General features: G+C 41.1%; 1 protein-coding gene and 1 non-coding gene across 4 annotated transcripts; both read right to left on the bottom strand.

Annotated features, from left to right (window-relative positions):
• Window positions 1–1,165: 1,165 nt before the first annotated feature.
• Window positions 1,166–21,169, bottom strand: ENTPD5 (ectonucleoside triphosphate diphosphohydrolase 5 (inactive)). Of its 3 annotated transcripts, XM_054715922.1 has the most exons (14): window positions 20,932–21,169; window positions 20,211–20,290; window positions 18,633–18,776; window positions 14,633–14,708; window positions 14,324–14,359; window positions 13,916–14,004; window positions 13,528–13,607; window positions 12,578–12,639; window positions 11,103–11,204; window positions 10,293–10,433; window positions 9,020–9,076; window positions 8,207–8,322; window positions 3,413–3,637; window positions 1,166–2,348 (listed from the first exon to the last, which is right to left on the bottom strand). In XM_054715922.1, the coding sequence occupies exons 1-13, from the start codon at window positions 21,146–21,148 to the stop codon at window positions 3,551–3,553; spliced, it is 1,287 nt and encodes a 428-aa protein (XP_054571897.1). In that variant the 5' UTR covers window positions 21,149–21,169; the 3' UTR covers window positions 1,166–2,348; window positions 3,413–3,550. The 3 variants fall into 3 exon arrangements, with proteins under 3 accessions (XP_054571897.1, XP_054571898.1, XP_054571900.1); XM_054715923.1 differs by lacking the exons at window positions 1,166–2,348; window positions 14,324–14,359 and having other exon boundaries at window positions 2,504–3,637; XM_054715925.1 differs by lacking the exons at window positions 1,166–2,348; window positions 13,528–13,607; window positions 14,324–14,359 and having other exon boundaries at window positions 2,504–3,637; window positions 14,625–14,708.
• Window positions 9,535–9,634, bottom strand: LOC114230673 (small nucleolar RNA U13). The gene has a single exon (XR_003616641.2). It is a non-coding gene; the product is annotated as a small nucleolar RNA U13 (small nucleolar RNA).
• Window positions 21,170–23,346: the final 2,177 nt, after the last annotated feature.

Genomic DNA, 23,346 nt, shown 5'->3' with positions numbered 1-23,346 from the left:
AGTTTCTTTGTCTCCTTTATTTAAGGGGTCTGTGGAACCCAAATAATGAGTGAGAATTTGCTGTGAGGAGGGGTATATAAACCAAGCCAAGAAAAACCCCAAAGGAAGACTATTATAATTTTTGTTGAAAAGAACTTTTTATTACTAAAACAAATCATTAAGGTGCTATCTCATTCATTTTCACTTGTTAACGATCCTTTCTAAAGAGCTATAGTTTTTTTTTTTTTAATGCTGGTCATAAATTTATACAATTACCTTTTGATAAAGAAGAATTATAAATATTCAATTGATGCATTTTTGTTAGAATTACTGTTTTAAAATTAAAAATAAATTGCTTTAACCTTTGTTATAGGTGCACTGGACTTTCTAAAAAGAAAACCAAATCTTGTTGTTCATTATTACAGCACTGGATTTCCATTTTATTTATGGTTCCTCTCTGGGACACCATTGTCTGTTCAGTGACAAAACAATAAATAGTTTCATTGCACAGGTTTGAAAACTTCAGGAGCCAGGTCAAAGGGAAAATCTGATTAATTAGCAGCAGAATTTGTCATATTTGATTGCAGACTGGTGGCTGCTGGGTGTAGGGGTGGTGTGGGTGTTTGAAGAGCTCACTTTGCAGTACTGAAGAGATTTGGGGATCCATTAGATTTGTATACTGTAGAAAAAAATTTTGCCCAAAAGTCTGATTTGATGATGAAATGAAAAGAAATAGTCTGCTTTTGAACCAAGCTAAACTATTCTTAGTTTAGCTTAATTATTGAAGGAATGAGAAATATGTTTCAACAGGGGAGCTTTTCAGACAAATGTACAAAACTTATAAGATACTAGAATAAAAAGTGATAGTGTCACAAATGTTCCTGGAATCTCTGGAAAGATGTGCCCAGAATGAAAGATGGCAACTACTGTGAAAGTTGTATGACTACTAGCAGAGTCTAGAAAGGTCACCACTGAATGGGAGGGGAAAGGTCATCTTTCACAAAAATGGGAAAGGTAGCCCAGGAAAGGAGAACATGGACTCTCCAAAAGTATGCAAATAAAATCAGGCAAAATAGGAAGAATTTTAAGGCACATCTTACAAGGCCCTCCGTAACCCACAGAGGATGTTCTTCATATGATGATGGTAAACACACAACATCCACTATGTGCCAGGCCAGATCCTAAGTATTTGAAATATATAAACACATTTATAGAAAAGAAACGTAACCAACAATATTAGACACTATAGGATTCCTCAATAAGAGGCCAAAAAGGTACACCAAGGGCAGAAAGGACATTATAGACAAGTCATTTTTTCTAAGAAATAAAAATTCTTATTCCATATTGCTCCTAACATGGATAAACTGGTTAATTCTCTCTAGATGTTCTAATCAAGATTATCAGAATTTAGGTAGACACATCTCAAGAGTTCTGGAGGTACTTGGGATGACCAAAGGAGTCTGAACAGCTTCTGTCCATAAGAAAATCTTCAGAGACAAGCTATGACAAAGACCAGGGAATCTTGCCGCTCTCGACCGTCAAACTGGCGGAGTCTCTAGTGAACACAGCTTACCTCTTGGGAATCATATGGAACAACATTTAGCGTATGACTGGTTCTAGCACTCAACCTGTGTGACACAAATGGTAAGGGGTCTAGAAGCCAAGTGTTCTATTAAAGAAGAGACCACAAAGGACTTGCGAGGAATTTTCTTCAGGAGACGGAAAGGCTATGAAAGGAGGGATGAGAGAAGACCATTGAGAGGAGAGATCCCACATAAGAAGGGATTTTTAACATAAGAGCTGTCCCAAATGCAATGAGCTGTCTCAAAACATGCCTAACCAGAAGCTAAATATAGCTACTTAGAAATGTTAAGGAGATTCTGCAACAGTTAGAAGACTGGATTATATCTTTGTGCTGTTTCCAACTCTAAATATTCTATTATGTATTAGCATTTTTTTTTAGGAAGACAATAGGTATCAAGGTGACCTTGGTATAATAAAAGTGTGAAAAAATAAAAAATAAAGTCAGTGTGAAGAATGTGAAGAAATTCCACAATGAAATTAAAAACAAAACACTAAAATGTAGGGGATAAAGATAAAATTTGGCTAGTTACTTGCACATCAGATGTTAACCACTTACTGACTCAGTGGAATAACTTTAAAAAAGGAAGTAGTATGAGGGCCAGGTGTTTAACATTTTTTTGTGTGAGAGAGCCGAAAGAAAGTCTACTGTGATAGCTACAAGCGTGGAAGATACAAACTGCTGGAAAGAAGCTGGAGGTAAAGAGCCAAGGTCAAAGAGCCAGTCAACAGGAAGATCCTTCAAGCTCAAGGGCACTGAGTGGGCAGACAAGAAGCAGGCGAGAGTCCTATGGGAAAGAACAAGATAATGAATTTTAGGGGAAGTAATTCACAAAATGAAGGGCTCAGAGCATTCCAACCCAAAAAAAGAATCCACAGTATGAGGGCCAAAATAGCCAATGAAATAAAACTACCTTTTTATTTCACCGGGTAGTTTAATAAAATGTTAGCTTATCATGGAGAAGGGTATCAGAAACCCTGGAACTAGACAATTTAGGAGATGGTAGCTAAAATGATCAGGGGCCAGGTAGGAGATGTTGCTATAAACAGAATAAAAGGGCAAACTGAAAGGAGCTATGGCCAAAATCTAGATCCTCCAATAGTAGGATAGAGATGTACTTCTTAGAAATACAAAGAAGTAAGTTTAGGATGACAAATTACTGTAAACAGAGCCTGGAAGGAAGTACTGGCACTGAATAAACACATATTCCTAGAAGGTTGTTCAGATTCATTAATCTCACAGTTGACATAAAAAGTTGATTAAAAGAAGGTGGCCTATACAAGGCAGCCACACTCTCCCAAAACTTGTCCTTAGAGACTGGATGGCCCCTTTTCTTAAGGCTGTACAGCTAGGAGTTACTCTCCCTCCTGCTAAGAGTTAGGACAGCTCTCAGCTGGCTGATTGGAGCTAGCACAAAGCAGGACCACACAACTTCAGAGATGGTACCTGTCTTTCCTCTTGAATTACAAAATCAAGCATTTTTTTCCTCTTTTTTTAGGGGGGTGGGTGGATGGGTATGATAAGGGTGGGACAAGGTAATGTGCAGGGAGGAAAAATATACTGGTGTTGATAGGCTATGGGATTGCAATCAGACAGCTAAGTTTAGCATGTAAGAGGAAAATTAAAATGTTCAAAAGGAAAGAGGCACTCAAAGGGTTGAAAGGAGATTTTTCTTTGGTTAAGTTCCAAAGCTATTCCTTTTGGCTCTCTGTGACACACAAGCATGCTCAAAAATTTAGACTCTAGTACCAGCTGTGCAAGCAGTATGGTTAGGTACCAGTTCCTATTAGATGTGTAAAATTAATTAAACCCAAATCTCTAGACTTAAAGGCAAGAGCTGTCTACAAAAACCTCTTCCTCCTGATGAAGCCAGCTGCTGGGTTTCAATCCAAGTGGTTTCCAGACTGCCTCATAACATGACTGAGTCTTATCTTCTTCTCCCGTTAAAAGGTTGTTGGCAAACGCAGGCCTCGGAGGAAGCGTCTGGCCTCAGTGGGAGACGCCCAGAGACTGCAGCAAGTGAAAGGTGGCTCCCAAGGCCCAGCCTGTCTCTATGTTGTTCACTTTCTTTGTGAGCTGTTGGGAGGAGAAAAAAAGCCTTCACATTTTCATTCAATTTTCAACTTTAGCCAGCACGACATGGGCCAAGATCATCCACATGGCCAAACCAAGGCAAACTGGAAGTAGCCAGTCTGGAGGCCTCCCCACAACCCATTTCTGCAAGTTTCCTCCCTGCCGTGGCCTATTACCATCCCCTTGCCAAGCTGATCCCTGAATCTTCTGGCCCAGGAAAGTGGTCTCACCCAGGCTTTCCAGACAGGACCTTTGGGACCCTTTCCCTAATCCTGAAATTAAATATAGCAGGAGTTGGGGTAGATTTAGAGGTATGAAAGCACAGACTAATAAGCTTCCTCACTCATACCTTGTAAGTAACTGCATTTTCTTAAGCACTATTAACCATCTAAGGTTTTTAAGGCATTCTAGGCCAGGATGAGCCTCAATTCATTCATGACCCCAAGTTAGACCCATTTTCTCAACTACATAAAAGGGATTCAGTTAGTATTTATCAAATTGTTTTCTTCAGAATCCTGAGGGTTCCTTGAAAGTGCTTCAAAGAGAAAGGGGGGCCACATGGTGAAGGAGTCCTGTACCTCTGCTTCAACCAGATGCTCCACATACCAGTGTTACTGGCATTCTGCATAAGCTTTTGTTGAGTAAAGACCACCACACACATACAAGTTTGGAAACCAGTGGACTGGTTTTAGTCTGTCTTTCTAGTACTCAGTTTTATGACACAATACTTTGTTGACCTAAGGAAATCCAATCTAGTCACTGGGCCAAACTCTGGGAGAATGGCATGTGAATCTTGAGGTTTTGTCTGAGATAGCTGAGTCAAACTGGGAGTGTCCCCCAATCAAATGCTCTCCTCTGTTCTGAGGACTGGGCTGACAGCCTAAAGATACAGATGCTGAAGTGAAGCTATCTCGGGCAGGACTGTGCACCCGATTTAAATTTTGTTGCCACTGAAATCATAAAGAGCAAAAGGATGCCAGCACTGGAAATGGCAGAAACTTGTCCTTAAATGATTTGGTTATAGTTGATGCTTAAATAGAGAATGATGTTAACTCAGTACTATGTACTAAGGGCTTAGGATGACCTCTCTAATCCACAAATCTCTCCCCAACTACTAGCAACACCAATACTAATAACTTATACTATGTGCTAGGTAATGTGCTTCACAGGCATTATCTCAATTTTCATAACAGTCCTATAAAATAGGAACTCGAAGGATACCTGTGCTTTGGGTGAGGAACCTAAAAGTTAGAGAGGAAGTAAATCATCTAAGGTCACAGAGCCAGCAAGCTTGCAGAATCAGAACTTGAGTCCAGATCTGACGGACAACAAAGCCCATGCTTTAAACACCACTATACTAATCTACTGGCAAGTAACTCTTCTGTGTTAAGCCCCTTAAATGCTGATGCTCTTGGCAGGCAAAACACATTAAGTCCAAGTACCTTAGTACGAATCAGTTTATGACATCTGTATAACCCAACAAATTGGGTAATATAAACTCATCCGAACTGATGAAACAGGAAGAGGAAATGGCACAAGGAGGGGGAGGAGGCTGAAAAAGAGTAGTCTACTTACTTGACCCCAAAGTTCAAAGCTGCCTTGTGCCATCTCCTTTAATAGACTACATGATATCTGAGAATAAAGATTACATCTTACTCATCCTTGTAACTGTGGATGAAAAAGGGTCACATAGTAAACCTGACAAGCTCAAGGTGGTCTGAACGTAAAAAATCCTAACTAAAAGTGGGTCATGGTGGGTAGTCATGTCCTAGGCCTGTAGCTTCCTTGACAAAGGTCAATCTTTACCTTTGAAATTGTCTATTGTCTTTGTGCATCTAAGATAACAAACCTCTGAAATGTCAGGGTAATTTTCTTTTCCAGACCCCTCGAAGGCACAACCACCCACACCAGAGCACAAAACCACACTGTTGTATTGTTGCCCACATGCCATTCGGTGTACCATAAATATTTGTACCCACCGATGTACAAGATGCATCTCTGTGTTTTACTTTTTATCTAATCTCAGAGATTTCTCCACTTTGCTTTCTCCCACCTCCCTAATCTATCACCAAATAGATTTCATGTAACCCCCTTATATCTCATCCTTTGATTCTAATCTATATATACAAAGAACCAGGGTCGTAACATCCACAACGACTGGAGGCTCAACCAAACGTCAGGCTGCGTGTACAGCAGGCGAGCAGGCTGAACTGCTGGCCTCTCGGAGAGAGAGAGAGGTGGGGCTGATCAGCAGCGGCAGCAGCTGCTGGTGAGGCCCGGAGAGAGAAGCAGGGTGATCAGACTCTGCTTCTCTCTCTGGGCCTCGCCAGTAGCCAAGTCTCTCTCCCTCTCCCAGAGGTCAGCAGTTCAGCCTGCTCGCCAGCAGCCTGGGCAGTTGCTGATCAGCCCCACCTCTATGATCAAGCCCGGAGATAGGCCCGGAGATGCTGACTGGCATAGAAACTGACCAATCAGAACCAAATCTGGGTGAAGTGCGAGGAGCCAATGGCTGCCTAGGAGGTGGAGCTTTTGACACTGACTGGCATAGAAACCGATTGACCAATCAGAACCCTGGGTGAACTGCGAAGGCAGAACCTAAGGTGGGGGCTGAGGAGGGTTTTTTGTTTTGTTTTGTTTTTTTTTAAACAATATGGCTTTCTTTTTTTTTTTTTTTTTTTTTTAAATATATTTTTATTGATTTTTTACAGAGAGGAAGGGAGAGGGATAGAGAGTTAGAAACGTCGATGAGAGAGAAACATCGACCAGCTGCCTCCCGCACATCCCCCACCGGGGACGTGCCCGCAACCAATGTACATGCCCTTGACCGGAATCGAACCTGGGACCCCTCAGTCCGCAGACCGACGCTCCATCCACTGAGCCAAACCGGTTTTGGCTGAGGAGGGGGTTTTAAGGGCAACAGCTGTTTGGTGTAAGGTGTAAGAAAGTTATTCAATTTTTTAATGACCTATTTGGCAGTATAGTGCATATGGCTGGCTATCAGTCCAGATATAGGGATTATGTGTTTTTGTCTGCCAAGAGCATCTCCTCCTGCTGAAAAAGGCTCCCACCACATTTAAGCAATCCTATATAATCTATCTATACTAATAAAAGGGTAATATGCTAATTAGACTGGGTCAACCAGCCATCTTCCAGACGTCCAACTTCCTTCCAGACATAGCCATGGTGGTGGGGACCAAGGCAGAGGCAGTTAGGGGTGATCAGGCTACCAGGGGAGGGCAGTTGGGGGCGACCAGGCCTGCAGGGGAGGACAGTTGGGGGCGAGATCAGGCCTGCGGGGGGGGGGGCGGGGGGGCAGTTGAGGGCAAGATCAGGCTGGCAGAGGAGGGCAGTTGGTGGTGAGATCAGGCTAGCAGGGGAGGGCAGTTAATAGCGATCAGGCCGGCAGGGGAGAGCAGTTAGGGGTGAGATCAGGCTGGCAGGGGAGGGCAGTTAGGGGTGATCAGGCATGCAGGCAGAGAGGTTAGGAGCCAGTCATCCCAGATTGTGAGAGGGGTCCCAGCTTGGAGAGGGTGCAGGCCGGGCTGAGAAACCCCGCCTCTGTGCACAAATTTTGTGCACCAGGCCTCTAGTGTATAAAATAAACTGCAAACTGCCATTCTCTGGAGCATTTTCCCAATCCACTGAGATTTTGCTTCCTAGCAATGGTTGTCAGTTTGGCTCAAATAAACTCTTATAAGACTTTTTCTAATGCTGGGCATTCTTTCATTGACATAAACATATGTGCAATTATTCAATTACTGTACTGAAAACAAGAAAATGGGATGGATGAAAGATATAAGATGTGTTTAGAACAAATAAGTTACTACAATGTTGAGCCTGCCTATTCTGGAACAGATGGACAGAGATAGGAAGATAAAGAGGAACCCAAGATTCCAAGAGGCACTAAATATACAAGGCACATATCACATATATATGACATATTACATATACACAGGTATTCAACATTCATGAGGTCTTAAGCCACTTGTTGGTGGCACCCTTCTGGTCCCTCATATCCTCTGCCAAATAAGACCATCTAATGGGCTGAGTGGGCTAATATTACCAGATAATGTACTTGCCCCTATGCCTCTCCAAATAGTGGAAATTTGTGCAATGGCACCAGGCACCTCTGTCCTTGTGCCCCCTTGACTAAACTTCAGTTCTAGTACTTGCGACCAACCACACTGTCAGCAGCAGCAGAAGGAATTAGGATATACATACCCAGAATTCAGGAAGTGTGGCACTTCCAACCTGTTTGCACCCTACACTGTGTGTTCACCTGTCCCATTTCTTTCCTGTTGCTTCTCGTCCTGAGTTTCAAAATTGATTTAATAAACCATGGGGCCTGGGCATCTTCATTTGGACTGTAAGCCTTCTCCTCTGTGACCTCTAGGATAGCTTTCCTGGCAACATACTTAGAAACTGCCTTTCCCACACTCATAGTGCCTTGCACAGTGCTTGTCCATAGCCCGAATAAAAATCCTCATAATTCCACCTTTAGCCACTCTTAACTCTTTCTTCCCACTCCCAGATAAGAAGTCTGTTATGAGACTCCTCTGCTCTTTCTCTTGCCTGTAAGACGGTGCTGTCTGCAAAGCCAAAGCCATCCTTCAACAAGGCTGTGATGTAGCTGAGATCCATGCACAGGAAAGGACTGCCTGAGGTGAAATTTTCCAAGTTGTCACACACTGAAGGGGAGAGAGAGTAAAGAGTGGAATTCAAGTTTGCAGCCAACTGAGAGGTGTATGATTTTCTCTAAATATAGACTTGGAATAAGCAAAGCAGAATTCTCCATTTGGCTGATGCCTAGGAGTCTTAAGAGGCTAGAACTGTGCACTGACAGCCTCTACAAGACTGCAGCTTCTTAAGAACTTGCAGATTTCTGATGTGATATCTTATCTACTCAAATTTACATGGACCCTCATTTATTTGCTAAATTTCTATGTCTATTCTTTGGGCTTAATTCAACCACATCCCTTACATATTATTAATGCTGAGGTCCTGAGGACAGGGAAATACCAGTTAGCATTACTTTGGAGACACTGGATAAGATTATTTATTTATGTTTTCAATGGACTCTTTCCAGGAAACTGCTGTGGCTATTTCCCATATATTTTGGTGCTTGATGTTTCATTAGCACTGATAACACTATTTCAACTAAAAAACAACACCAGAAATGTAGAAAAGCAGGTTTTCACCATTTTCCTAAAGGCTCTTCTATTCTCATATTTTTCTATGCCACTTAATGCTTTAAGCTCCTGGCAAAGACAGGAAACCAGCCTCTGAGAGGCTTTCTGCTGGCTGTGGAACTTCGGGACACGTTAAGGTCACTGGACTTTGTACAGTCTCACAGACTCACTGCTAAGGGCTGCCACTGACACTTACCTTCTTTTGCTTTTCTTTCAAAGTCTTCAACTTTTAAAATACCCCCCTTTTCATAATCTGAAATGAAGCAGAAGAGTAGCTGATGTTAAAAAGTGCCAAAGAAACATAAGAAAATTCATCCTAGTGAGATTTGTAATAAATAAAAACAGGAAATAAAATTCCCAACATTAGAGAATGGATTAAATAAACATGATATTCATACAAAATAATCTATGCATTCTGTTTATTTATAATCTATTTTATGTTATATGTATTTAACCACAATATTAAATTTGATTCATTTACAAAAACACATTAGAAAATAGAAAATCAATTCATATCTCAGGCCATGACAGATTACATACATACATCATCATAGCTTAACAAAAACATTACTATTGTGATTAAAAAAAAGTTATAAAGAGGGAGGAGGAAACTTTAGGGTAATACATATGGTTTTAAATATTGAATTTGGTAATGGTTTCATGGGTATATAAATATGTCAAAATTAGTAAACTATACACTTTTTTTCCCCACATCACTCGGGTAATGTGCTGATGTAACAAGGTTTGAGGGAGACACATCTCACAAAAGAGCGTGACACCCAATCATCACACTTATGAACTACCTGTTCATTTTAAAATAGGTACATTTTATGCTGAATGAAATAAGTCAGAGGACAAAAACTATATGATTTCACTTATATGTGGACTCTAAAAAACAAAACGAAACAGACTCACAAATATAAAGAATAAACTGATGGTTGCCAGAGGGGAGAGGGATGGAAGGATAGGCAAAAAAGGTAAAGGGTCCAAGAGGCACCAACTTCCAGTATAAAATAAATAGACCCAGCAATGTAATGTACAACATAGGGAATATAGTCAACAATATTGTAAGAACTTTGTACAGTGACAGGCGGTTACTAGACTTACAGTGGAGATCACTTTGTAAGATATATAAATAAATGTTGAATCACTATTTTGTACACCTGAAACTAATACTGTATGTCAACCATATTTTAATAAAAAATAAAGTATGTGCATTTCATTTTATGTCATTTATACCTCAATAAAAAGTAAAAGACTTCATGTAAAATTTTAAGGCCATTTTCTAGCTCTAAAAGATTCTCAATCATATGCCCCCTTCCATTCGAGTAACTGGTGTCACTCAATAACCAGCACTGAAGAAGAGTAGGATGATCACCTCTGACCAAGCATTTCAGATAATCCCTCTCGCTTTCCCACCAGAGCCTTGCCCAATGTCCTCCCTGACCTGACACCTGGAGTGAACTTACCAATCATGTGTGTGTCAACAGCTCGATCATAGTAATAAGAGAAGGCATAGAAGGAGCTTCTCTGGATTTCATCTGGTTGGTGAAGTTTTCCTTGGACCACCCTCAGCACTTCAGCATAGCAGGGCTCAAAGCCCACTTCCCCTGCCAGGGCAAAGTGCACAGGGACACGGTGAGAAAAATGATAGGGGAAGGGACCACTCTCTGAGGCAAGCTACTGGAGCCAACGAGGAGACAGGAGGAGGAAACAAGGAAAGCTGAGGCTCAGGACAACAGGCTTAGAGATCAGCTAACTTCCACAGCCTAGCTGGTCTGGAGGAAAGGCACCTGCTTCTCTATACAGCTCCCCTCCCTAACGGGTGCTCACCAAAAACAGCCCCAATCAGCCTAGACTGCTGCCTCACATTATGTCTCATAGTGCTTATGAGAAGTGGCTAGAAGGCTTGCCTGCTTCCTTTACTAGAAAAATCAAGTTCTTCCTTGATTTCAAGGTCTGTGCCTTTTATAAAACTTAAAGTGAATTATTCTCCCTATCATCTCAATTTTAAGTTTCATCCTGCTGAGGGCAGAGACCCTTAATGCTTTAGACCCCAGGTCTAATGGATCCACAACACCGGGCCAGGGAAAGAGCAGGATACAGAGTGACAGCTGTTCACTGTCACTTCCCACTATTTCTTAGAGGCATACCAAGATCTCTTTGCAACGAGTCTCTGCAATATGACAAGTTTCTCTTGAGCTCTGTAAAAAGTTTCACCTAGAACTTCTCCAGACTTCAAGTGTAAAAATAATTTCAACCAGTGAAAAATCACTTGCCTTCTTGGATGCCGCCATACTGGTATTTCACGCCCCCAAAAATCCACTCTGCTTCTAACCATCTTGGTAGACAGGCACTTCTGAAAGTATGTCCCTCAGTCCCTGAAAGAAAAACACCAGACCACAAAGTAAGAGGCAAGGATGTGAGAGAGGGAGGCAAGCAAGCCACTAAGGTGGAAAGTAATCACCAAGGTGGCTGGGCCTTCAAATCATATTAAATTAGTTCCATGATTACATCCTAGGACAGGAATTCTTAACAGGGTTCGTAGATGGGCTTCATGGTGTTGGTGAAGCCCCTAAAACTATGAGCACATTTCTGTCATATGTGCATTTGGTGGAGGGAACCATGGCTTTCATCACATCCAAAAGAAATCCCAAACCTACAATGGACTAAGTTCCCTCCTTTCTAAAAAGGGGGAGAAAATACTGTTTTACTTTTCTCATTGGTTGTTGTAAGGCTTAAATGAAACACATTTATAAACTGAAATGCTATACAATCATCATCACAATAATAGCTTACTGGCTATTATTGCAAATACAAAGTGTTTTAAATGTAAAATCTTACTTAAGGTGAGGAAAGGGGCACAGAAAGGTAGCTAACTTGCCCCAAATCACAAAACTGAAACTGAACCCAATTCTACCTGACCACAAAAGCTGAGCTCTTGCCTAGCCCTTGTGGCTCAGTGGTTGAGCATCAACTCATGCACCAAGAGGTCGCTGGTTTGATTCCTGGTCAGGGCACATGCCCAGGTTGTGGGCTCGATCCCCAGCAGGGGGCATGCAGGAGGTAGCCAATCAATGTTGATGTTTCTCATCGATGTTTCTCTCTCTCTCCCTCTCCTTTCCTCTAAAAATCAATAAAAACATACAAAGAAAAAGAATCAAAGGAAAAAAAGCTGAGCTTTTAACCCTTCTACCACCTATGAAGAGGTGAATGGAGTTGCTCAGCTATTCCACCCTGCAAGTGGATTTTTTTTGCATCTGCATCTCCCATGTAAAGCCAAGGGCTTGAGCAAGCTCCTACCAAATTTACTCTTTGAGCCTTGAATTTCTGCAGATACTTCAGCCTCCTGGCCACAGGCTGTTGTCCCATACAAACAGACCTTATTCTAGAAATGACTAATAATGCATACCAAAACTTATCTGACTCATAAAGGAAAAAAAGAATTTGCCATTATTATGTCCATTGTATAACATACTAGAGGCCCGGCGTACATTTGTGCACTAGTGGGGTCCCTCGGCCTGGCCTGTGCCCTCTTGCAATCCAGGACCCCTCTGGGGATGTTGGACTGCCAGTTTCGGCCTGATCCCCGCAGGCCAGGCCGAAGTGACCCCACCGGTGCAAGAATCTGTACACCGAATCCATGCACTAGGCCTCTAGTATGCATATAAGATCTTTGGTTAATCTCTTCCCGCAAGCTGAGTATTGGGTTCACTCTCACCATACCCCAACCAGCACAGGTACCCAGACGAACCTTCTGTTTCCAGGGCTCCCAGAGTTGCTAGTCTTGCAGCTTTCAATCCAAATCCCAAGTAACTGTAAAATACAGGATTGACTGCTGGTCCTGAAGTCCTCCAGCCTAAAGCTCCCTCTTTCAAAAGTAACATGGTTCTCTGTGACCTATTCATCTAGTGTGGCTAAGTGGTAATTTCTGCACAGTTTAGATCGGGGCGCTGCAGTAACTACTTTCCACAGCTATGACTTAAAGGCCAGAGAAAGTGATGCTGCCTAGGGTCCCACCCTGGGAACCATCCCCAGAAAAGCTCTCATCTTAGTTCCCAGACTCACTGTGATCAAATCTTAGGCTGGATTTTGAACATCTGAAGGCAAACTCAATGGCATTGGCACAGAGCTTTGGCTGAACTTTTACTGAATGTCCTCTTTATAGAGAAAACTTTTGACTCTTTAAGTCATATATGTTGGAAGCCAAGAATAGATAAATCCTTGGATCCCTTGGTACAAGCATGTCAAACCCATGAGTTTGACATGCTTGCCTTGGCATTTGGTAAGTGGGTTGAGTTTCAGGTTAATACGCCTTCAGGGACTGGTAAAGACTATGTAAGGCTTGTCAGAAGCAATGAATAGATGTGAAAATGCTTTAAAAAGTTAGAAGACTTGCCAGGCTGGCATAGCTCAGTGGCTGAGTATAGACCTATGAACCAAACCAGGAGGTCACAGTTCGATTCCCAGTCAGAGCACATGCCTGGGTTGTAGGCTCAATCCCCAGTGGGGGTCATGCAGGAGGCAGCCAATCAATGATTCTCTCTCATCATTGATGTTTCTATCTCTCTCTCCCTCTCCCTTCCTCTCTGTAATCAATGAAAAAAATATTTTTAAAATAAGTTAGAAGGAAAAAAATAAAATAAAATAAGTTAGAAGGCTCATACTACATGAAATATTTTTCCTCCCTGTTCCCCTCCTCACCTATGTGTATAGAGTTTATAAGTTTTGTTAAACATCTCAAAGGAAGTGAGGTAGCCCTTAGGGGTTTGTTCCAGGGTTTTCTGCAAATTAGAAAAAGCAAAAAGGCTATTCAGAACTGCGATTATTCTAAGGATGTTATCACCACCATCCCTGTCCCTCCCCGAGAAAATAAGAGATCAAGGAGACAGATTAAACTGCTAATCTCATATGGCTTGAGGAAGCAAAGGGACTCTGAACAGTGACAAAGAAAAGTTCACTCAGTTATTAATTTACTCTACTCAGCCTATTTGTAGTGGAGCTGCTACCTAAAAATAGGGCACCACTTTCCTAGCACCATGACATGCCTGCCAAGTGAGTTGCTAACCAAACCTTCATGGTAATGACTCACCTGAAACTGGGGTAGAAATGTGATTTGGGTGGAGGCTCCCCCCAGATCCAGGGTCCCCACAGTCTCCTGACTGTGGCCATGCAGCTGACCTGTGGATGACAGCCAGTTTGAAATGTTCTGTTCCTGGACAGCCCAATACTCCTCGGTCTGCAATTTCTCTCCTGCTCTGGAGGAATTCCATAAACACTCCATTGCTCCCTGCCCCCATGGATTACAGGCAAATGTTAACCTAGAAGGACTCTTGCTGCAGCTGAGGCCTTGAAGGCAGGTTATAAACACTAAATCCTGTCTTTCCTTTCCTCTTTTTTACAAAAGGAAAGAACAATACAGGAAAAAAGAAAGGTAATTTTGCTCTTTGACCCTGTGTGAAACCCAGTCAAAATCTTGATACACTTGAGAATGTATTACCTGTCAGAAAATTCACAGTAATCCAAGCTAATATGCCTAAAAAAGACAGAGAGACAAGGATTACATCACAGAGCACTTTCCCTCTTCTCTGGCCCCATCTTTGTTCTCTTTTCTCTCTAAAGTTCATGTCTAAAGCACACACCTCCCTTCTCCCCATCCTCCCATTCCTGCTATTCCATTCCTCCATGCTTATTTGTTTCTCCTTAGTTCCTTTTGCTTCAGCACCCCGATCCTGTTCACAGTCCTTTAATCAGATCTTTTATTAACCCTGGCCCTCTCCCTCTAGAACATATATCAACACCTCTCCACCTTCATAGGATCCATCCATGATGCTAACACTGTCATTTGGTACCAGGAAAGGTGACTTCTTGAAGATCTCTTTTACCTAGAGAAAAAGGAAAACATTTGAATTCCTTAAGGCAATAAAATTGATTTCCATATTTTGGCTATATCTTAAAAGGCTTAGAAAACTACTCTCTTCATTTTCCCTAAATAAAATCTTAGAACTCATTAATTTTCTCTAAAGAAACTAGAGAAGGCCCAGCAGTGTGACTCAGTGGTTGAGCATGGACCTAAGAACCAGGAAGTCAGGGCATATGCCCAGTTTGCAGGCTGGATCCCCAGTAGGGGGCCTGCAGGAGGCAGCCCATCAATGATTCTCTCATCATTGATGTTTCTATCCCTCTCTTCTCCCTTCCTCTCTCTGAAATCAGTAAAAATATATTTTAAAAAGAAAAAAAAAAGCTAGAGAAGAAACTATGCAAGTTAGTGATTTATTGTAAAAAGAAAACACAGGAATTCCCTTGACTTTAAAATAAACTGCAACCAACCAAATCATCTACATTTATAGGTGAACTGGACCTAGGAAAGGGCATACATTTGACCTTGCCAGCTCAAATCAGGATCCTGTAATTTTTTAAAACACCTGATTAATTCTACCTGGATATGTGCGGGAAGCTAGGAGGACCCCTGCCCACTCCATTTCTTAGATGAGCAGATAAATTTGGAGAGTAGAAAAGAGTTGGGCCTGGGGGGCTCCTGAGACTACAATAAAGTTTCTGCTGCTCTCATATCAAATTCTAGTTTTTGCCCTTCGTGGTAAAGGAGCTCATGTCCCTGGGCTGAGGTACTCTGCTGCCAGCCCCTGTCAAATCCTGGCACATGGCTGGGGCCTCAAAAGAGTCTAGAGAGATCCCAAATCTAAATTTACTTATTCTATTTTAGAAGATGAGGATGAAGAGCTTGCACAAATGCTCTTGACTCTCTATAAATATAGGTCAATAATATGGGTGTTATGTCTTATTTTTATACTAGTGGCCCTGTGCACGAATCTGTGTGCAAGTAGCTCCCTGACGCTTGCCTCAGCTGGCCGCCCCGCCCACCGCCACTAGTAGCTTGATGCCCTGCCCTCCTGTAGCTCTCTGCTGCAGGTAGCTCGCTGCCCCACCCCCCTGTAGCTCCCCACTGCTTATAGCTCGAAACTCTGCCCTCCTGCTGATTGGTCATTATGTGATGGTGTCCCAACCAATTTGCACATTACCTTATTATAAGTACAGATTGTATGTATAGATGATTATCATGTTGGGGAGAGAGAGGGTCCAAATAGAGTTAGGAAAAATTCTAGTCTTGGTTGTTCTCATTTCTGACAGAACACTTCATGCAGTTACCTCTGAACCCTATTTCAACCAGGAAACGCCAGTTAAGTGATCCATAAACAAGCATTTAAGAACACAGATAAGCCATAGCTGATTTGGCTCAGGGAATAGAGCATTGGCTTGGGGACTGAAGGGTCCCAAGTTCAATTCCAGTCAAGGGCATGTGCCTGGGTTGCAGTCTCGATAGGGGATGTACAGAAGGCAGCCAATCAATGATTCTCTCTCATCATTGATGTTTCTCTCTCTCTCTTTACCTCTCCCTTCTTCTCTAAAAATCCATAAAAATATATTTTAAAAAATAAGATAGATAAGCAAACAGGAATAAACAAAGTTTCTGCTCTTGCCCTCTCCACTCCATGCCTCTGCTCACAATTAATTCTCAACACAGCAGCCAAGAGTGGTGCTTTAAAAACAGACATCAGATTATATCTCTCCTTAGCTCAAACCCTCCTGTGACTTCCTTCTTAGAGAAAAAGGCCTTACACTGGCCTTTGATGTCCTATCACTCCTCCTCCTCCAGCCACCCTAATCTGGATGCTGATCCTTGAACATGTCAAGCACATTCCTGATTTAGGTCTTTACACCTGTTTCTCTAGCATGGAATATTCTACATTCACAAATGTTTTACATAGCTTGTTTCTTTATTCCCTTCAGATCTCTGATCAAATGCATCTTACCAATGAGGTCTTTCCTGATCACCCTATTAAAATAGCACTTCTCCCACACTACCACTAGCATTCCTATCTGCCTTACCCTGCTTTATTTTTTCGCCATAGCTTTTAAAGCACCTGACATCCTTTGTATTGACTTGTTCATTTGTCTTGGAAACTAGGATGTTAGTTCCATTAAGACAGGGACAGTGTTATTTTTGTTTCCTGCTCTATGTCTACTTCACCAGTGCCCAGTACATAGTAAAGCACTCATATGATGAAAAAATGAGTGAATGAATGAGGAATTGGAATTCAGATTCTCATAAGGACATTCCAGGCAGTTTATCTTTGGGCAAGGGACTTAAGCCCTCTGTACTGACAAAGGAGAATCTATAATAATAAGAGCGTAATATGCAAATCGACTGAACAGCCATGCGGACAACCTTCCAGACGAAGCCAGGGCTGTGAGGGCCGAGGCAGTTGGTGCTGCGAGGGCCAAGCCCCTTGCATGAATTTCGTGCATCGGGCCTTTAGTGGATTTATAAAACTGAATTAACACACCTAAACATAGAATCATTTTAAAAAAATATATTTTATTGATTTTTTACAGAGAGGAAGGGAGAGGGATAGAGAGTAAGAAACATCCATGAGAGAGAAACATCGATCAGCTGCCTCCTGCACACCCCCTACTGGGGATGTGCCCACAAACAAAGTACATGCCCTTTATCGGAATTGAACCTGGGATCCTTCACTCTGCAGGCCGATGCTCTACCCACTGAGCCAAACCCGTCAGGGCGAATCATTTTTTTGCTGTGATTTTTTGTTATAATGGGATTCTGCATATATTCTTCACAATATTAATTATTAATCTTATTAATTTACACATTTTTGTATAATAAAATGTACAATAATGTTTAAAATAGAGTTTTTTTAAAACTCTCTGTACTTAGTTTTGATCTGAATGAGCAATAAAATAGATATCTTTAAAAACCTTTCATACTTTACAATTCCATGATTCTTCTCAAAACCTTTATACTGAGAGAAAAAAGTAAGACACACAAGAAAAGAATTATAAACTGTATGACTCCATTTACAGGAAATGTAAGAACTTGCAAAACTAATCTGTAATGACATAAAGCAAATCAGTGGTTGCCTGGTTTCACTAGAGGGGGAAATTGACTACAAAGGGGCACAAGGAATGTATGTATTTGTCAACACTCATTTAACTGTATACTTAAAATTGATAAATTTAATTGCATGGCCGAGACCGGTTTGGCTCAGTGGATAGAGCGTCGGCCTTCGGACTCGGGGGTCCCGGGTTCGATTTCGGTCAGGGGCATGTACCTTGGTTGCGGGCATATCCCCAGTAGGGGGTGTGCAAGAGGCAGCTGATCGATGTTTCTCTCTCATCGATGTTTCTGACTCTCTGTCCCTCTCTCTTCCTCTCTGTTAAAAAATCAATAAAATATATTAAAAAAAAATTTTAATTGCATGTAAGTTACTCCTCATTGAAGTTGATTAAAAATAATTCTGCTGTAATAAGTTTAGAAAATTATGAGCATCATGATCCTGGCCAGTGTGGCTCATTAGATTGGGTGGTCTCCAGTGCATCAAAAGGTTGCCAGTTTGATTCCTGGTCAGGGCACATGACCAGGTTGTGGGCTCGATCCCCGGTAGGAATCGTACAGGAGGCAGTCGATCTACGTTTTGCTCTCACATCAATGTTTCTCTCTCTCTCTCTCTAAAAATTGATTTAAAAAATATTTTTTAAAAAAGAACATCATGGATAGAAAGTGCTTTAAATTTTTTAGGAAAAGCTCTATAAATTCAAGAGTAATATTTTTAAAATGTAAATAACTAGCTACAAAAGAGCCCAAAGTCACCACAGTGCTGTAGCAATGGTGGAATACTAAGGTTAACATGCCAGAGGACTTTAAACCCATAAAGAAAATGTTTATATAGGGAAAAAGAATTATCCAAGATGCAGATGATTTCAAATATTACCTCAAAGAGCAGAGCCTGGGCTTTCTGTTCTGGCAGTAAGCGCAGTCCTGCTGTTGCCTTCAAAACCACTGGGGTCCTTTTCCAATGACTTCGGGGGATTGAGTCTTTGGCTACCTCCAAGAGCTCTTGAACAGTCTCAGCACCCTGCAAAAAGAGAAGAGCCACTCAGGCAGTAAAGAGTCCATGTGGTGGCACTTGTATATTCCCTCATCATGTTTCTGTAGGAGCAGAAACCTAGAGAAGTAGGCTTCTTTGAAGGAGAATCCATTTCATTTTGGGTAAGTAGTAATAAAAATGATTCTTTTATAATGTGGTCATTTTAATTGATTGCTATTTTGTGTCTCATATAAATTAGCTTCAGGCCAGAAAATTGCATATAGTGAAGGAAACACATAATTAGGAGTTAGAAGGCTTGCTAACCCTGTGCCTAACATAGGGGCTTCCTGGACTTGGCTTCCTCAGCTGTGAGATGGGATATATTCCTCGTACCACCACAAACTGCTGTGCACATTAGATGAGGCAGACTGTGTGTAGTTTCCACACAAAGGCCAGCTGTAGCTGTTATTATGCTACACTTTATATAATTTCCATTAGGACAGAATATGTCAGGTTCATTTTTACATCACTAACACCTACATGCATGGTACACAGTAATGCTTAATTTATGATTAATTCAAAAGCATTATTTCAAATCCTCTGTTTCCCTGAGTAAACACCTATCCTGATACATGCTGCCTCTTATAATCATAATTAATAGCAATCATAACACAATCTTCTTCTCTAAATGTCAAATCAGTCTTTGATAATATAGTTGCTTTCAAGAGCTCCGAGTTTTCTAGCATTTTTGCCATTTTAAAACAGTGAGCTGAGAAAATAAACATCCCCTCAGTTCTTCAAGTTCAAACCATTTTTAACATTAGGTTTCCCTTTGGTTAATGATTATGCTCGAGACACTGAATAATATCTTTACAGCTGCTACCAAAGTTCAACATTCTATTTTATTCTGACTTATTCTATTTTAATGTGGCCTCTGACACACTGGGTTTTGCATGTTGTGGGTGCTCCAATGTGAAACATAGACACAACAAAACCATTCATCCTCTGCTACCAAAGATTTTTTCATCACATATTCTTGCCTAATTTCCAGAGTATAGGCATGGTCTGTCTTATATCAAAGTGTTCAGAAAGGAGTTCAGTGGGTCCACATTCCCTAAATTGTCTGTCATGTTTATATCTCATACCCTATAGAACTTCATGTCCATCTTCTACATCTACATTAATCAATGCAGCTGATGGCTTCAAATCAAAATCTTAAACAGTAAATACAAAGGGAGAAATCTCTTAAAGAGATTCTAGCCTCCTTCCACCAAAGCCCTAGTGAGTTCAGGATATATAATTTCTGTTATCCAGGAGATTAGCAGAGGACAGAAAACCGACCTCACATATAACCTCAGTATCAGTAGTGAACAGTACGAGATATTTAACAGCAGCTGTGTGGTGAAATTATCAAGATATTGAGAATCTAAACATCTTTTTGTAATTGTAAAAAACAAACAAACAAACAAACAAAAAACTCACCTGCTTAGGTTGATCTACAAAAGCAGAAAGTCCTGGCTTTACAGAATCAAAAATTTCCCCTTCCAGAACTGGAAGCTGTCCTATTTTGTCCAGGGATTAAAACAGAAGAGAGATGACTGATTACCAAAAGTTAGGCTGCTTCTGATACTGGGCTCTGTGTCATACGACCTACTAGATTAACCTGCTATTCCCTGAGCTATTCCAGGTAATCCCCCCTGTGGGGAATGGCTGGCAGGAGTATTGAGGAAGACAGAGGATGACAGGCAATCCTTGAGAGTCTCTCTGTCATTTCTCTGGTGGACACCTAGTTCCTACTCCTTTCCCTAGGCTTTATATGTAACTTGAAGACAGAACCCTGGAAATTCAGGAAAAATTATACTTCAGGGTCCCTTCTCCAAGATGGTAGTGATCCTTCTCTCGAGACTACCCCAATATTCTCAATATTCTGCACCCGGAAGTATCAACCACCTTTCAAGAAAAGGAAAGACAAATTTTAGCTATACTTCTTGGACACATGGGTTTCAAACTACAGGCAACCCAGATCTCTCTTAATCTCACATTGAATTAAACATTATATACTCAATTATAGTCCAAAATGTTCTCTGAAGAAAGATATTCAATAGCCATAAGATTCTGTAATGCACATTACACACTCTCAGTACATTTGTTTCTACTAGAGTATGGATTTATCGACACCGCTGAGGGTACCAATTGCACTTACCTGCTATTTTCTGCACAAAGGTGTAAACATGAATTCGTGTTCCAGTGCTCCCTGCATCAAACATAATTCCATACAAGGTGCTGGTACTGACATTGATGGGGCACATGGAAGACAGAAAGACACCCTCAAACCAAGTCTGCTGGTCTCTGTGGAAGATAGTGCTGCAAACACAGGATGCTACCAACATGAAAAAAGCTGCTCCCCAGGAAGTGGCCATTCTCTTCCCAAGACGTGGTGAGTCTAGACCTTTGTTGCAGAAGCAGTGCTGCTCAAACACCTGCAGTGGCTTAAAGGACAAAGCCACACAAGGTTAGATCAAGTGGCCTTTTTGTTTACACCTGTAAAAGAAGTAACACCCATCATAGAAGTACCACCCCTTTCCTAAGGTGCTCCTTCTTCTCTGTTTCTAATAACCAGAACAACCAGATAGACCAGGGTGACACAGACTCTTAGGACCTTTTCTGAAGGCTATCTGGTTGCAAAGGAAATTTGGGATTTAAAATATATTTAACCAAGCTCTGCTTTTAATTGTAGAGTGGATCTCACATATTCAAAGGCTCTCTCTGACACCTTGCTCCTATTGTGGAGTCCAATTTTCTTATCTCCATTTTGACAACTTTGTCTTTAGAGCATGTACTAACCCTCTCTCCCTGTTACCTCTCTTTCTTCTTTTTTACATAAGAAGCTTCAATTTCTGAATTAAAGTTATAAAGTTCCAAAGGAGTTATAAAGCCCCAGCCCCGGGGTGTTCCCAGCCTTCAAAAATCAGGTTATTGGACTGACACATGTGACCAACAATGTTGACATTGGCTTGCACATGCAACCACATTTCAAGGAAATAATTAACTTAATTTAAATCACTTAAATAGGTCATTATGGTTTTTATTTTCTTTCTTTTTCATTCATTATGGTTTTTAAAATATCCTTCACAGGTTTCAGGCCATGTTATCCCCATAAGAACTTAGGGCAGATGGACAAATTAACACAGAGACATTCAATAACTTGCTGAAAGTAATAAAGCAGGTCAATGGTGAGATATTATTATTATTATTATTATTATTGATTTCAGAGAGGAAGGATGAAAGAGAGATAGAAACATCAATAATAAGAGAATAATTGATCAGCTGCCTCCTGCATGCCCCCTACTGGGGATCAAGCCTACAACCTGGGCATGTGCCCTTGACTGGAATTGAACCTGGGACCCTTCAGTCCACAAGCCAATGCTCTATCCACGGAGCCAAACTGGTTAGGGCAATGGTGAAATTTTATCAGAAAACAGTCTTTACTCTTGCCAACCTTTCTTTTTCCCTGATTCCAAAGTGCATCTCTTATGGAAAGTTACTCCTATATTTCTTAATGTGTCCTTAGTAAAGGCATAAAACTCAGTACTAGTGCTCAGCATTCTTTGTTTTGAATTTGTATGTTACGATAGGTTGAATACAATTGATGATGAAAACCTAGAGTAAGGTGACACAGAAAAATGTCTCCTGGATAGGCTGTATTTTCCCCTGGTATTAATGAAGAATGCTATATCTATCCTCTAACATTTTTTAATCCTCACCCGAGAATATTTTTTTCATTGATTTTTTTTTTAGAGAGTGTGTGGAAGGGAAGGAAGGCGTGGGAGGAGATAATGAGAGAAAAAACATCTATTGGATGCCTCACGCACTTGCTCCAACCAGGGCTGGGGACCGAACCTGCAACCCAGGTAAATGCCCTTGATTGGAATCAAACCTAGAACCTTCCGTGCACGCCTAATACTCTACCAAGCATGTCAAACTCAAGGCCGATGGGCCGCATGCCTCGTTGCACTGAGAACACTGGACAGGGCTATCCTCTAACATTTAAGGCTTCCTTAATTGCCCCTTATGTACTTTGCTCAAAACATTTTTTAAATCATTTTTTTACTTCTCACTTACAGTGGACATACAATATTATATATTAGTTTCAGGTGTATATCCCAGTGACCAGACCTTATATAACTTACTAAGTAATCATCCTGATAAATCTCATACCCATTTGACACCATACATAGTTAATAGGATATTACTGACTATATTTCCTATGCTGTAATTTACATCCCCATGACTATTCTGCAACAACCAATTTGTACTTCTTAATCCCCTCACCATTTTCCCCCATCTTCCCAGCTATCCCCAAATTTGGCAACCATGACAACGTTTTTTTGTATCTATAAGTCTATTTCTGTTCTGCTTGTTTATCTTGTTTTTTTAGATTCAATTGTTGATAGATATGTATTTATTGCGATTTGGTTGTTTGTTTTTTATCTTTCTCCTTTTTCTCCTTCTCCTTCTTCTTCTAGAAGACCCTTTAATATTTCATGTAATAATGTTTGATGGTGATTAACTCCTATAGCTTTTTCTTGTCTAGGAAGCCCTTTTTCTCTTCTTCCAT

Source organism: Eptesicus fuscus, chromosome 5 (assembly GCF_027574615.1).
Source record: "Eptesicus fuscus isolate TK198812 chromosome 5, DD_ASM_mEF_20220401, whole genome shotgun sequence".
Lineage (NCBI taxonomy): Eukaryota > Metazoa > Chordata > Mammalia > Chiroptera > Vespertilionidae > Eptesicus > Eptesicus fuscus.
This window is presented reverse-complemented; position numbering and strand designations above follow the sequence as displayed.